Raw genomic sequence first — 16622 nt, forward strand, 5'->3', positions numbered from 1 at the left:
GAGAGAGAGAGAGAGAGAGAGAGAGAGAGAGAGAGAGAGAGAGAGAGTGTATACAATGGTTTGTTTTCTTTTTTCTTTTTTGGTCTAAATTGGAAAAGAAAAAGTAAAACAAAAATGAAATTTCTAAAGGCTAGACCTCAAAATGCCCCAAATGTCCAACTGGAAGCCATAGCATTTGTGACAAAGCAGTCCCTTTACCCTCAGACAAGTAGATTCAACATTTCAGTAAAACCAAAGCTGTAGAAAGCTGAGAACCCAAGTGCCAAGGATCTTGAAGGTTGCTGTCATATGTGTTTGTGTTGCTTATATTATTATTATTTCCTTTAAAAGACTTCAGTTTTGCATCCCAAATATGTATGGGCGGCATTTTAACAGTCAGTGGATAGAACAGTCAGAGGAGGGCAGGAGGGAGCCAGCTGGTATGAAGGAGCAGCAACCATGTACGGACCAAATGCCATTTTTGTTTGTTAGACGTGTCTTGAAGGGATGGTCCCAGAATATACAAAATATACAATCTGCCTTAATACCCACCCCGCTTGCTTGCATAGGCCAGTGAATGGTCCTAAAGGCAGTCTTTGGAGTTTAGGCCGGTGCCAGCTAGCTAAGAATTCGGGAAGATAGAAACCAACATTGGATGTGTGTGTGTGTGATATGCAAGTGAGCAATACAAATCCCTTGGAGTCAGCTTTCAGGGTAAGTAGGAGGCCTCTGCTGATCCTGGGTGCTCTGGGTCACAAGCCATGGTGGGTCTAGCCAAAAAGAACCAGTCCCCCCGTACCCCCCAAGGAAGTCCCCCTACATCCCTAGAGACACTGAAAGAGAGACATCTCCACCCTTTCCTTAATGGACAACCTTCATTCCCACAATGGCATTTTGAAGTATGTATTTAACAAGTGGGTGATCTCAGTGAGTGAGTGAAGGGAAGGGATGGGATGATGTTTTGTGAAGCCTCTAGACTTGGGAGCCATCCGCAGATTTCCCCACTCCTGGAAAGAGTGATATTTTTGGCTTTTTGTCAGGTCATAACCCAGAGTTAGATTAAATATGCAGCTGCCCTTTGAGACTAGCGAGATCTATGCTGTAACTGGTTATAGGGTAGCAATGACAGCACAGTAGCTGCTCACTGTGAGCTGAGGTCATCACGCCTTAAGGAGGGATGAGAGAACTCTGATGTCCCATCTGATTGGCTGCTTCGAGAGCTAGACATCCAGGTGCCGAGAGAGTCCTGGAGAGGTTTAGTCCATGGAGAAAAGATAAAACATTTAAGCTTCCAAATAAGCTTTTTTTTTTTTCAAGTTTTCATTAGCAAAAAACAGAGAGATTTAAAAAGAAAAAATCTAGCACTGGCAAGAAGGTGAGGCTCAAGGGGTATACTGTGATTTATCATCAAGGACTTTATTCTCTTGGCCACTTTGCAGTCATGCTAGAAGTTTCCAGAATCCCTAGTGCATATGATGTGCGAGAGTCAAAAAAAGTAAGAAAAGAAAACTCCTCCCTCGAGAGTGAAGTCTAGAGAGACGCAGGCCAGAAAGGTGTAAGGTGTAAATCCACAGTCTGCTGCCACTAAGGCCGTTGGTATCAATTCAAAAGATCTCAATGGTCCTAAGAAGAACCAAAACCAACCGACAGTTCTGTGAGGAAGTCTGACGTACGGAATAGTAGGACTTTTCACACACACAGGACAAATAAACCAGGAGTTAAGTTTGGCTACCAAACTGCAATTTGGTTTTCTAGGTCAGTCTCCCCCAACTATTTAAAAAGAAACATTAGTGCTACACATATGCAACCATAAGATGTTGGATTCTCTTATCACGTTGCACTGAGAAGAAAGTTACGTAAGCCTCTAGGTCTGCCGGCCACCATGGAGACATCTGTTTGCTCTGTTTTTCCATTGGCAACAGCAGGAAGTAATCCAGTAGCGCTGGAGTCAGCAGCCAGTGCTCACTGAGTTCACCTGGCTTCCTTCTTCCTTGTCTTCTACCATCTGGCTAGGGCAAGGCATAAGAAATAGACGTATATACTTTAAATATAGCTGAGTGCAGGATAGTGGGTATGTGTGTGGGTCTGTGTGTGACAGGGTGTGTGTACGTGTGCGTGTACATGTATGTACACAGAGGTTTGTAAGCGAGAACTTTCTTCTGCGAGGCAGTGCTCCTCGCCTGAAGTCCAGCCCTCTGCCTCACGGCATTTCCTTCGGACATCAGCTGCTGCCATGGCAACTCCGGCCTTTGCGGTGTTTTGTTCTTGTTATTGTTTACTTTTGTTTGTTTGTTTTTTTAATTTCGTTTTGTTTTGTTTAGATATGTCTCTTCATATGGAGAGCAAGATGATCAGACCTGGAGAAACACCTAGAACGATAAACAACAAGCATGTTAGAGAGATCTGGCTACTTCTCTCACTTCACTGAATGATCAGTTTTAAAGACAGACAGCACCCGTAAGTTATGGAGAGATGAGGAAGTGTGTTGGAGGAGTCAGTTCGGGTTAGACTGCTTTCATTCAAACCCCAGCTCTTCCCATAGCTGATAGGGACGCTCATGGCACTGTCTCATAAGTTCGTCTTAAGGATTAGGTAAGATAAATATTAGAATATCATGTCACAGAGAGTAAGATGTCAATACATGGTAACTGTTATGATTATAACTATAATTATCTAAGAAGGAACAAAATGTGGAAGTGCTCTCTAAACACACAGCATGCTCATGCACTGTATATACAATAGTGAATAATTGGCCTGTATCATCAGCTAGTGGAACACTGATGTTTCAATGCTCAGATTACAGTCTCAAGCTTCACAATGAAAGCCTAGGGGTGTACAGCCTGTAATTCCAGGTCCACACAGGCATAATATATGCATATCAAGGCAAAGAATGGAGAGTGGTGTTCATAGGCGGAGTGTGTTATAGTATGTAGGCGCTGTGCCGGGATATCTCCAACACTATACTGGTGACATCTCCATGGTGAGTCAGTCAGTATGTGTGTGTGTGTACATCTGTCTGTCTGTCTGTCTATTTGTCTGTCTGATTTGGTGTGTGTTAAAGAGCTGAGTTGAGGCTACCTAGGTGGAGAGTCATGGAATACAGTCTGGGTCTGAGGCTCTTGGACTAACACTTGGGGCTTAAGTTCCACAATCAAGCACCTTCCTTGGCAGATGTCATGGCCATCTTCTTTCCTCTTTCCTCTGATAGTAGACACATGATAGTCTCTTGGATAAAAACCCTTTCATGTTCTCAGTAGTATAAAGCTGACCTTCCTTCTAAAGTGAAAGCCATGGTGGCAGTGATTGCTAAGCAACGGTCACATGACCCACAGAGGCTAAAGAAAGGTGGTTCTACCTATGGCTGCTGAAATTACTGGAAGAGAGACATGCTCCTTCCACTGGGAATGCTAAAGTGTTGTGAGGTGAGCTCAGAGCTGCTAGCATGCCCATACTGCCACTGTGGAAAACCCTGCTGGAGAAGGAAGTGGGCAGAGGAGAGAATCTGGATGGTATCTGGGAACTTGGGTTTAGCCAACCTTAAAGACAAACTGAATTCCATTCCTAATAGTTATCGGAGCTAATAATCTAAGCTAATAAGTAACCTTTTATGCTGACATCAGTCAAAGGCAGGTTTCTGTATCTTACCAATAACAGTGTGGGCATTTCCATGTTCTAATAGTATGCAAGATCAAGTTCTGGCCAAAGAACCAGTTGTAACACATGTAAAGCAACCACCATCCATGGGTCTGGCTGCATGCTCTCTTCCCTTATGTTAGCCCTTGCCTTTTGTATAACAGCATTCCTAGGCATCCCTGTAGCCTGAGATACCTCCACCATGCAAAATCCTAGCAGGACATTAGCAAGCCACCCATTCAGGTTTGCAGAGTTTCCTGTCCAAAGCAAGACTTCTCTGTGTTTGCTCGCTCTTAAACAAACAAATCACAAATCCACTCTGTTCCCTGACCCCATACTCTCCACACCCTCTGTTTATGCCCATTCCTTAAATAGGTACATGTGTACAACAGGACCCCAGGAGATGATGAGAAAAAAAGACAAAGAGACAATGGAAAACTTATGGAACGGCAAAATTACAGCAGAACGATCTACTCCACTGATCCCCCAATAACGGGACCAGCCCCAGTAGCTTACTGTGGCCCTTACTTTGGAGTGAACGAGTTATCTGGACAATCCCTGTGAAATAACTGAAACAGATCTGATGTACTATAAAATAGTGGTAGAGCTAAACAGTCCACGGGGAATTCAGCTTTGAACTTGCACCATTCTGTACTGTCACGGGGCCCACTGTCTTGTTCTCTTCCTTTTCTCCATACCTTCCTCCTCCTACCCCCTTTGCCTTTTCTCACATCTAGAGGCTGCCCACACCATTTCTAGAAACTCCAACTCTCTATCATCAAAACAGAATCCTTAAAAACAGCGGGGGTTGAAAGAGGCAGACCAGCCAGTGTGATGGAGGACTGGAGTTTCCAGCAGTGAGTGTGGGCAGCCTCTAACCCAGCAGTTCTCAACCTGTGGGCTGCAACCCTTTCTCAGGGGTCACCTGTGGCCATTGGTAAACACAGATATTTGCATTAGGATTCATAACTGTACCAGAATTATAGTTATAAAGTAGGATGAAAATAATTTTACCAGGTGAGATCACCACAACGTGAGGAACTATTAAAGGGTCACAGCATTAGGAAGGTTGAGAACCACTGCTAGACCCTGGAAAAAAGGCAATAGACTCTAGACCCTAAAACCCATAGAATAGGAGGCAGGCTACCAACACCTTCACCATAGTCTAGGGAGAAGGACTTATGTTGAACTGGAAACTATAGACAGTCAAGAGAATGATTTTGTAATGTAAATAAGGGTGAGACAGCTGTTGTCATTGGTTGCTATGGCAGCAACCCAGAGGATCAGTGGTCAGGGTGGGGTTAGGATCCAAGAAAAATCAAGAGAACAGGTACTTGGAATTCTGTCTGTTTCTAGGGTATGTGGAGATTTGAACTGGTGTGATAAGGAGAGGCCCTGGCAGAGAGTTAAGCCCCTTTACTTTACATTTTAGGTCCTGGGAACATGTCCCTGATGAACCCAGTCACATGTGTTTGGCTTTTCCTCTGCTCTACTATGGCAGGACATCTAGCCATATATGCTCAATGATCTGCCTTTCTCCTGCAATATTTTTCAGGAAAAAAAAAAGCCAAGTCATTTAAGCATGGTATGAAATACAAGCTGCGTGCCAACTGACCTAAACAGGCATCTTCATTTGCTCAAATTCCAGGAAATGTTTCATATTTAGACTTAGAACAGATTCCCCACCATTAAGATTTCCACTCAAATTCAATATACAGGGTTAGGTACTTAGTTGGGATTAATTTGTATTTATCAATTTATACTTACATAGAAACAGGAAAGAGCAGTGGATAAGCTGGGCATCTAGAAGTGCAGAATCCAATCATTTTAAGGGTACCTTACCCCAGGAAGTATTCATAATGACCCCAAAGCCTATGGACCTTATACGACAAGGTTGTTAGTGATAGTGACTGCTATGTTACGGAGGACTAGTCAATGCTCACCAGTGTTCTCTTGCTTATGGTCTGGACCCTTTGAAGTCAAATGTGTCATTAAACCAACTGCAGCCCACTAGGAGAGTAAGAGGCTAAGGCCCAGCTAATACTTGTTAGCACCTAAAGGTGTACTGCTCTAAGTACTGAAACACTCCCACTCAACTATCCAAGGCCCTGTCTGACTACCTTAGTAATAGCTCCATCTGGATCCTAACAGCCTTCTTAGAAGAAGCTTTCCTGCATGTTCCCTGGAGAAGAAGTAGGGCCCAAGACACCACCATCAGTAGCCTCATGCTCTCTGAGCTGTGAAAGACCCATCCTTCTGGAGCTGCATCACTTGTTGAGCTACAGTCGGTTCTGTTTGATGGTTAGGATATGATGGTGAGGATACAGTGTAATCACCTCACTGGTTTTCCCTCCAGCCTGAACCTGAAGCTGAGTGTTTTCAGAGGCCAGGCAGGGAAAGCATGTAATGCAATGAGCCAAGTATAACAAACACAGAACACCCCCAGACTGTTTCTTTACATTTGTGGTAAGGCACCAAGTATGCAAAAATAGTACTCTGTGTAAGAGGAAATAATACAGAAAGTAGAATATTAGACAATAAATGACTTGCTCTCAGGTTGAACAGGCAATAGGGAGAGGTGGGGATAGGAGAAAAGCAGTCATCACAATACATGACAGCTCTTCAGCTCCAGTGACAGCCATCTGGGAATGTAAGCCTACAGTGGTCAGATGCAATTGTTCTAGATAAAGCTATAAATACAGATCTGTTTTATATGCGACATTTAACAATCTTCAGCATGAGCGAAGAAAACAAATATAATTACTTCAATGTGCTTTTAAAACTTGCAAATGTAAAGTAAAAGCATAAGTTATACGTGGTATATGTTTAAGAAAAGGAAGACTAAACTAAGATGGGGGGTAGGGGAAGGGCTGACTACTCACATGCCGGGGGCCCCCTGCATTTACACCAAGAGAAGACAACAGGGAACAGGCTCCTGCTACCAGGTGCAGATATATCCTCAGTTTCCAAAGGTCAAAGTCACCTAAGGAATGGCAGCTTCCCATCACTCCAGGCCTTCCTTTCATCTGCTTTGGGGCCTCACGACAGTTCCCAAACCTGTCTATTCTTAGCACTCTAAGCAGTAAAATGAGAGGTACTGCCTGTCATAAGACACTAGTGAGTTCCAGTCCTCATTTCTGAGGTTGAAAATGGACTCTTGACACAGGGCATGAGACTCTGGTGGACTCACAATCTCCCTGGGTATCACTTTACAGAATTTGTACCACCAGTACGACACAGTCTATCTCCAAAGACCACAGCATGTTCTCCTAAGAAAGCAAAGCAAATGACTAACCAGATGACCCATCACTGCTATTTCCTTCACGACAAACAGGCTTGGAATATTTTTCCACATCACCCACATGAGTGGGAGACTGCTAATGTATCGGCTGCTCAACGTTAGGAATTCCTCAGTGTGCTGAAATGGCAATTTCCTAGTCAGTGCTCACTCTCCAAAACACACAATCTCTGAGCCTCAACACCCTTCAGAGATGGGTGCCTTATGTAGTAGGTACCTCCAACCACCACACTGTGACAACTCAGAGAGAACTCATCTTCATCCTGGGTGATACAGTGGAAAGCTCTTCTGCAAAGGTCTGTGGGCAGAGTCAACACCTAAAGCTTCTTTATTAGCCAAGGCTGGGAATGACTGAACCAGGGACATGGGAGATGGAAGCTGAAGAGATTGTCAAACATAGAGACACTGACTGGGACACCCAGAGGAAGAAAAGCTGCTTTCCTCTGCACATTCCAGAGGCCTTCTAGGGAATGGGATGGCCGTGGAACCAGGGTTGTGTTCCTGGGTAGCAGACCCAGCTCTCCCGGCAGCAGAAGACAATAGCAGTGAGAGGCACATTTCCTTCGGCCAGGGGGGAGGTTATCTCTGCACTCCAGGAGCCACAGGCTCTTTATTTAGTTCTCAGAGGATGGAGATAAGAGAAAAATAGCCTCTTCAGGAAGGATGGGGGAGGAAAACCAGAACTGTCCATTATATGCATCCCAAAAGAACACCAGGCCAACTTGGCTGAACATGGATTTGGACATCCTTACCCTAAGCTCCAAGCAAGCAAACCCTCAGAGGAAGGCCTGGCCATGGGAGGTGCAGGTGTGGAGCACAGGGACTGGGAGAGGCAGGAAGTGAGGAAGATCTCATTTCCTTCCAAGGACAGCCAGGCCTCTGTGAACATCCTGCTTCCCCCTCCTGCCATCCTGCAAGCTCCTGTCCAAGCTGAGGGGACCCTGAGGCTTTCAAGGGCTTTATTGCATTAGAAGCATTTTTCTCATCATAACTGAGACCTTTAGTATTGCATTAAAAAGATGGTTAATTTTCTTAAGCTTCCTTTTAAACACAGAAATAGGATTAGAAGGATAACATGCTCAGATGCAAGCCCATTATTTGATTATGTCTAAACCTAATCCTGCCTTCACCTTGGCCTGCAGAGTCTCCATTTTGGGGTTTATCGGCTGATAATGCCAGGGCTGTCAGATACTATTACTTGGGTACTATCTGTTGCTACGTGATCCTTCGACTATCAAATACTGAAGGTTTGGAATTGAATTACAGGATGAGTTTGCAGAGTATTGCCATCTTTGAACTTTTGAGCATGTCTTCAGCGAGGAAGGAATAATCAAGATGTCTAAAGAATAGGCCCATTTCCAATAAAGCTTCAGAAAAAACCTTTGAAATCAGCCTTTCTCCCATTAACCAAACTTTTTTCTTCTTTTCATGTGAAAGATGAACAAAGGTGGTATGGATGTTGATGAAAAGGCCATAGGAGGCAACTTCTATTACCTTTTTCAATATGCTGTTAATTCTCTGCCTCATCATCTACTTGTATGAGGAACAGAGTCTTGTTTGTACCTAGTAACTAGTGCTGGTTCAAACCTAGCACTGAGTAAATGCTATTAAAGTGCTGAGACAAACAACTCAGCCTCCTGGAACCTGTGTTCCTTCCAGTAAATGAGACTGGGTGTAATCGAATGGAGAACCTGAAATTTTATTACATAGGAGAATGCATCTTCTCACCCTTTCAAGCAGTAGAGATGTAAAAGGTATTGCCAGGCCCATGGAGCTAGGTGCAAGACAGGCCTGTTACTAGACCCAGATCACACATACAGACCCCAACCTACTGCACTGTCTCCCTCCTTAGTCCAGTAGCTTCTAAGTCAACTTACCTGTCGCAGTGGTTACACTTAAAGGGCTTTGCACCTGTGTGTTTCCTGTAGTGCCTTGTGAGCTCATCGCTCCGTGCAAAACGCCACTCACATCCTTCCCATGAGCACTTGTAAGGCTTCTCACCTGCAGAAGACACGGACGGACCATGGTCAGCAAGGAAGGATCTCATGCCTGATAGGTTCTGCTACTCAGTGGCTAGTCTCAGCAAACAGCTTCTCAGAGCATTTTGGTGAACTACATTCTCTAATGTAGAACATTACTTTAAAAAAAAACAAAAAAACAAAACAAACAAACAAACAAAACCGCCTCCTGGTGCTGTGTTTCTTTTTTCTCCTTTTTTTTTTAACCTTCAAACCATTTCAGTTCCCAGAGTTGGGGCACTTCCTTCAACTGGTGAGGGATCAATTTTTATTTATTTTCTATTCCCCAGAGTACTCCAAGCCCCACAGTCCAAGCAGAAAGGAAATTGCTATTTTCATCTGAACCACAAATGCTTCTAATTCTATTTTTCTCAAGAACCTCCAGTAACTTACCATTTCAGTCTTTTTTGTCTCTCCCTGCCCCCTCCTCATCTACCACAAACCATAGTCAAGGACCTAAGTGCTGAGACAAACACCTCAGCCTCCTGGAACTTGTGTTCCTTCCAGTAAATGTGACTGGGTGAACGGACAACAGGACCATAGCCGAGAGGGAGTAAGACAAAATCACTTCCTGACTCCCAGCATTCATGGAGAAACTGCCCAGAGGTTCTCATGACTCAGTGGCTCTTTTAGAGTGTTCACACTGGATAGTAATATACATTGTTGCAAAATATTTCAGAAGTCAATTTGTAGAGCAAGTTTTAGCCGCAGGGAAGCTGCTGAGAAATATGAAATCCGAGCACTGGTGCTCAAGTGACCTTTCCACAGAATACAGACGAAGGATACGTACGAAAAAGTGCAGGCCTTTTTTTTTTTTTTTTAAACCCATCACATCTGTCACCAAACAGGACAAATATTTACCCTTCCAACTATATAGTGAGCTTGTCCTAATTAAGTAGAATGATGATGTTTAAAGATCCATGAAATCATGAAGTGGAGCCCCTGCCCCCAAAAGACAGATGAGCAAAATGGTTTAGGGTCCTACAGGCAAGGCTGGTTAATCTTGGGTAAGTTAACAAAGCTCTCTGTGCTCCTGTTTTCTCAGGGATAACAACAGTGTGTGTCCCTAAAAGGTTTGGAAAGATTAACAATGTGGCTATAAATTACATATTAATTAGAAACAGTAGCTAGCACATGGAAGACTCACAGAACCAGTAAATATTATAAAGTATGTAATTTGAAGTCTAGGGAGATGGCTCACTAAAGTGCTTGATGCATAAACATGGGCACCTGAATATACCTCTCAACACACATGTAAAAGAGCTGGGTACAGCTGTGCACACCTGGAATCCTGGCACCAGAGAGGTGAGACAAGCAGGTTCCTGGAGTTTACAAGCCAGCTGGCCAGTCTGCTTAGCCAAGCTGGTGAGCTCCAGGTCCCGTGAGAGAGCCTATCTCAAATCCAAAGGGGAGAGCAACTGAGGGAGACTCCTGATGCTGACCTCTGGCCACTGCATTCGTGAACACACATCTATACATGCACCTGCACTCACACATAGACATAGCTCCAAGAACACATACATGCATATGTATATACACATACATACCTCCATCTCTCTCCCTCCCCACCCCACAATTTTAGGCTACAGGGATGACATATCCAAAGTACAACATATGGACCCATCTTCCTCCATTTTCAACAGCCACATCTCCACCACACAACCTTAAGACGACATTACCCAGACACTATATTTGGCATATTTTTTCCCGAATTTTCTTCCCTTTAAACTTGATTACAAAGCCTCTATAATTCTCCATTTGTATCACCTAGAATCAAGTCTAACACTCTTGAAATTTTTACTTTACTAAATTGGTACCCCAGTGAGCCCACTGCTCTACAAGATCCAGAACAGAAGAGGAGGGAGACATGATTTTCTTTCAAAGGAAACCAAGAATACATAGAGTGCTAGAAGGAAAGATTCGGCTTTTGTTTTTTGTTTTTTTGTTTTTGTTTTTCTTTGAAACTGTGTGTGTGTGTGTGTGTGTGTGTGTGTGTGTGTGTGCGTAACACCAAGCAACATTGGGTTCATCTTAATGCTAGCTTCTTGATGTAAAAAGGATGTACCTGATGAAGAAAAAAGAGACGTTCCCTCAACTTGGGAGTGACTTTGCTTGAATTCATTATTCTGTACCTTTATCTGTCCAATGGGAGCGAACTTATTAGTAAACCTGTGATTTTGAAATAAGCTACGGTGCATACAACAGGCACCTACTAAATAGACAATGAACCTCAATTCCTCCCCCAATTACCCAATTCCTGTGCTTGCATGAGCTACTGGGGTGCAGGGGGGAGGTTGTTGGGGGGGAGACCTCATCAGATGTCAAAAACACTGAGAGCTCATGGCTCCAGACAGCGAAGGCTGGAGTCAGTGTCATCGTCAGCTTAAATACTGAGAAACAGGGAGCAGTTCAAGTTCTAATAGCTCTTTAGTATGTGGGTAGAGAAAAGACCAAAGTGCTCTTCAGGAATATTCAGAATGAGAGGAACACCATAGGAAAAGAAAGACACCCAGTGCCCTGTATGAAAGCCTAGTGGGCATAGTTCTTAATGCCATGAATCGCTCACATGGCTTTGTTCTTTCACATGGAGATCTGATACAAAAATAAATATGGAATTATGAACAAGGCCCCTGAATGGCCAGAAATTTAAAATGCCTTCCAGTCTCAAAGACATTCAAACAACAACAACAACAACAACAACAACACAGTCTAAAGTCTGAAGTTTCCTAGTACTAAATCACAACAAAGAACTGAGGGAACACCATGGACTCCCATAGCAGTAAGCTGGTATTTTTTGCTTCAGATCAACCTCACACTGGAACTGGCTGGTCCAGCATAGTAATCATGTTGTGAAGGGTCCAGAAAGGACAGAAGTACGTGGCACTAAACTGTTCTGTTTCTTAAACAGATAACACTGAAGTTATAGTCATTCTCCCTAAAATACCACAGCTGTCTGCACACAGCAGCTATCCTGTGCAGAAACAGTTCTGAGTCCTGGTGGCTGTGACACTTTTGTCACAGGACACAGTGGGAGAGCAGGAGGCCTGATGTGGCTCAGGGTCTATTCGCCCAGCACTGTCTGCTGTGGTCAGGCACTGTGTGGAACAGTGCAGAAGGCGGGCCCCTTTGTGACTGACATCTTAGGCACAAAAATTATGTTAGGGTGACTCACTAGGCTGCTTTGTTTTTGTTTTTTTCCTAATGTCTAATCAGTTTACCTTCAAGTTACCAGTTTTGCAAATACTCATTAATGAGGACATTTAAATAATCATGAGAGAATGAGAGAATTTAGCAAAACAAAGGATCTGTGTCAGAACCACATAGAGTTCAGAGGTCTGTGGAGCAGAAAAGACTTGGGACTATGCCTTCCCATTCAGGAGCAGGGTACTTAGGCTGCAGTACTTCTGCATTCTGTGCCAGATGCTTAAGTTGGTCTCTACGTGTGAGATGGGTTTGTAAAATTCTTGTTAGCATTTCCATCATGGCCCAGACTGCTTCTCCACAGACCCTACCTCCCCACTAGGTCTGAGGCATGGACACACTGATACCTACAAGGCACGAGTTCGTATCCTCTGAGTCTACCTGCAGGAAAATTTGCTCACTCACCCAAAAGATTTAATCTTCTTTCTTTATAAAGGGATTTCCCTGTTTGAAAAATAAAATTTAATGAAAGAGAAGGAAAAAGGTAGGAAAGGGAGAAAGAGGAATTGAAGTCAGGAAGAAGGTAGGAGGAGGGGGTGGGAGAGAGGGGGGACAGCAGAGGAGAGAGGGAAGGAGAAGAGGGAGAAAGGGGTGGGAGGGGAGGAAGAGAGGGGAGAGGCATACGATGAAGGAGAGGGGGAAGAAGAGGATGGAGAGAGGAGAAGGGAAGGAGGAACAATAGGAAAAGAGAGATGGGGTGGTGGCTTCTCAATTGTAAGTGGAACAGGTTAAGCTGTTGCTCAGTTCTTCTCCTCACCCGACCTTCTCCTCCACTCTACCTCCTTGTACCAGACACTCCTCCAGGATACAAAAACGAAGCACACAAAATGGCTATACCATTCAGCTTGCTGTACCCCAAGAGTGAGCAAAAATGTCCAGGACAAGGTCATTTGAAGCAGGCAAGGGACACATAAAGCAGGAGGTCAGGAGTCCCCAGTGGATTACACAGTGGATCCAGGTGTTCGCATCACAGAGTTGACTCTGTGCCCTGCTATGCGCCCAGCTCACAGTGCAGGACGGAGAGCACTCTTCAGAACCCCCAGATTTCACGCTGAATATCAAGAACCACTTTGCCTGCCTGGCAATCACCTCAAGAAACTTGTTTCCCTGGGGGAGACATGCCACCTCAGAGGTGATTTACAGCTGGGTGAGGACACTTAAGGAGAGGTAAGGGTGCCTGAGAAACACAACTGACATTTATCGAGGCTGAATTACAGCAAGAATTCATGCACTTCCACAAAACGGATCTGAAATGGAGGATGCTCTAAACCAGCATGGTGTTCTCCCTGCGCCTCACAGGGTCACTCTCCCTAAACTGTGATCCACAGATGTGATCGATCAAACACCACCATCATAAACGCTTTCTGGCCGTGTACCCCCAAACATATGTAGATTTATCCCTGAGTTATGTAAATGTACTGAAGTGTACTATGTTAGGATATGGTAAAGCCTATATTCAATAGAGCAATTAAAAAGAATGGGGGCAAATTAAATATAAATAAAGCCATACATTATTCTTCTTGCATTCAAAAAGATTGTAAGTTAAATATAAATGGAAGATATAAGTTTTTCCTCTTGTACTTTTAAAGACGGAGTTGCACTGCCCACCTTCTGAGGCCAGGGTCCCGGAAGGTAAAGGAAAGCAGCTGCTTTAGCCCTATGCCACTGCTTGACTTGCACTCTTAGCCCTTACAGTTGATTCTTCTTACAGTAGTCACAGAAACCTTTGACAATACAAATCACAGCACGTGTCTCTTTCAGGGTACCTTGATATATTATAAATCCATGCAATTGGCTTGACATTCTGTGGTGGATTTTGTTTTCAGCATTTGGATTTTTGTTTTACGAATTTGTAAACCTTATTTTGAGGGCTAGGGAGATAGCTCAGTAGGTAAAGTACTTTCCATACAAGCATGAGTCTGGAATCCCAGGACCCACAAGAAAATCCCAAGCATTGTGGCACACAGCTATAACCTCAGAGCTGGGTGAGTGGAGTCAGGATACCTGAAACTCACTGGCCAGGCAGCCTAGCAAAATCAGGGAGCTCTCTAGGTTCAGTAAGAGACTCTCTCAAAACAAATGAGGTAGAGAGTAACTGAAGAAGATAGCCAATACTCAATTCCACATGCATACATGCACATGTGCATGCAGTCTAACACACTCACACCCACATACACACACACACACACACACACACACACAGTTTTTTTGCGAAAGGTGGCAATAGTCTACACCAGGCTACCAAAAACACTCTCACCTTAAAAATGATTAAAAGGAAATTCAAGTGTGTGAAGGTTCCCTATCACTCTCAGAATAAAAGTCCCAAGTCTACAAGCAGTAGACGATGCAGTCAGTGACCTGACTCTTGGCTACCTTTCCTGTCCCCTCTACCAACCTCCCCTTCCAAGAATCACCACCTTGCCCCTTGGCTTCCTGAATGCACTTTCGCCTCAGGGCCTCTGTCTGCCCTTGTTCCGCCCTATGCCTGGAACATTCCTGCACCTTCATATAATTCTTCATTCAGCCTCTGGCTCAGAGTATACCCACTCTCTTTAGCCTCTGTAAGAAGTCAGTAAAGGGTGACACAGGGACACACACTGTTACTTTAGCATGTGAGAAGTAGAGGCAGGAGGATGCAGAGTTCAAAGCCAGCCTGAACCACAACAGAAGCCTTATCTGTAAATGAAATGGAAACAAGGTGGCTGCAGCATGCTCCCTTACCCACAGCGCTGCTTCATGGCTTTGAAATGAGATGACAAGGTGGTGTTAGTGAGTGCTGTTGTCCCTTTCCTCTCTCTGCTAGACCATCAGCTTCAGGCAAGCATCTGTTTTGTTACTGCAATGTCACAGCCCTGAGCATGCTGTCACATGTTCTCTGTAGAACACACTAAATTAATAATAATAATAATAATAATAATAATAATAATAATAATGGTCCCCCAAACCTACTGCATCTTCATTGTCAACAAAGACTGGAGTCCACACAGGAGGAAGACAGCGTGTGTGAATTCTAATCCCTTGCTGCCTTAGGAGGTAAAATGTGCTTGGCCTTTTAAATCTGACCTTCCTCTTGACAATGGACTAAAATGTGTTCCTCTACGATGTATTCCTTCAGTATCAGAGGTCACTTCCATCTCTTCCCCATCTCTCAGGGCCTAAAGAAAGTGAGTTCTAACCATCTGTATCTCACACCTAGGACCCAGGTCTCTTGAGCAATTGCCCCTGGAAAGCATCAACTTATGAAGCCTATTCATAAAGGCTGCCTCTGGACCGGACTAGAGAGCATCCCTGGTAGAGCAGATGCACTGAGCTTCAAGTTCACCTTTAAGATACAGATGGTCCATGAAATATGAGCATGAAGCAGGATCGTGCACTCAGGGATATCTTTTTTTTTTTTAAGAACCTTGTAAATGAGCATTGTACATGCAAATATTCTAAATCCACTTCCTGATCTGCAAAAACGTCATTTCTAATCCACATCTTAAAAGGAGAAGAACTTTGACATGGCTAGAGTTCTACAAAGGTTACTTTGAATCTTTATTTATTTGCAATGTGATTACTAGGCATCTGGGCACATCAAGGTTAGGGTTCTTTCAGGACTTGGATTAAGAATGTGGAAATTTCTCAGGCCAGGACATGGGAAGGATAGAGAATACTTGAAGTGGGCTCATTTTCCCTTTAGGAGCAACCGTCAGCCATTAGCAAAGACCCAGGGAATGAATCACAGGAGAGACAATGCCATGGAGCTTCCCTAATTCCAGAAAGAGAACAACCAGCAACTTGGCAACGCCCATAGCTCAGGCCATAGGTACTGCAGTTAAAAAGGACCAATCCTGAGTTACTGATGGGTTCTGTCTGGAAAATTGCCCAGATTTCTCTCTGATTCTCACTGTATCTTAAGTAGTTTCTCTTTTTCTCCAATAAAGGCTTAGCCAACAGATAGAAAAGAAGACAAAAACTATATTTCTCCATAACATCAAAAAGCATCTGCAATGGCTACTACATACAATAAAGCGCGTCTCCACTAATCCGCATCCCACACTGACCTTGCACACATCCACTGTTCTCTCACCACGGCCTCGCAGGTGCCAGGACCTGAGCCACTTCATTTACACAAAGCATTTATCCATTTTTCAGGGCAAGTCACTATGCATCCTATTTTTAAATTCATTCTTCAAACAGCTTTAAGGCAATGGCCAGCTTGGGTTAGCTGAACTCTTCATAGCCTTGGGTGTCTTTTCAATGGTTGTTCAAAAATAAACAACTGAAATCACATCATCAAAGATACAGGTCCTATGCCAGAACATGGAGATGGGAGAAGTTCTGACTTACTCTCAGAGCCTCTGACCAGGACACTGGACACAAGCTCCATGTGGATGTGCACCCCTGAAATGCACTAAGGGAAGCAAAGAATTGAAATGGACCTTAAAAACTAAAGCAGTGTAAAAGGTTTTGTACTCTTAGAAGGACCATATTCGCTACTGTAAGTTTAA

General features: G+C 43.9%; 1 protein-coding gene across 2 annotated transcripts in view; it reads right to left on the minus strand.

The window, feature by feature from the left end:
* Positions 1-2038: 2038 nt before the first annotated feature.
* Klf7 (Kruppel like factor 7) overlaps positions 2039-16622 on the minus strand; it is an 86202-nt gene continuing 71618 nt past the window's right edge. For both annotated transcript variants that reach the window (XM_028765739.1, XM_028765738.1), the window contains exons 4-5: positions 8788-8911; positions 2039-2348 (exon numbers count right to left, since the gene is read on the minus strand). In XM_028765739.1, coding sequence (XP_028621572.1) covers positions 2297-2348; positions 8788-8911 — 176 coding nt within the window. In that variant the 3' untranslated portion in view covers positions 2039-2296. The remainder of the gene's footprint in view (positions 2349-8787; positions 8912-16622) is intronic.

This window comes from Grammomys surdaster, unplaced genomic scaffold (assembly GCF_004785775.1).
Source record: "Grammomys surdaster isolate TR1022 unplaced genomic scaffold, NIH_TR_1.0 165, whole genome shotgun sequence".
NCBI lineage: Eukaryota > Metazoa > Chordata > Mammalia > Rodentia > Muridae > Grammomys > Grammomys surdaster.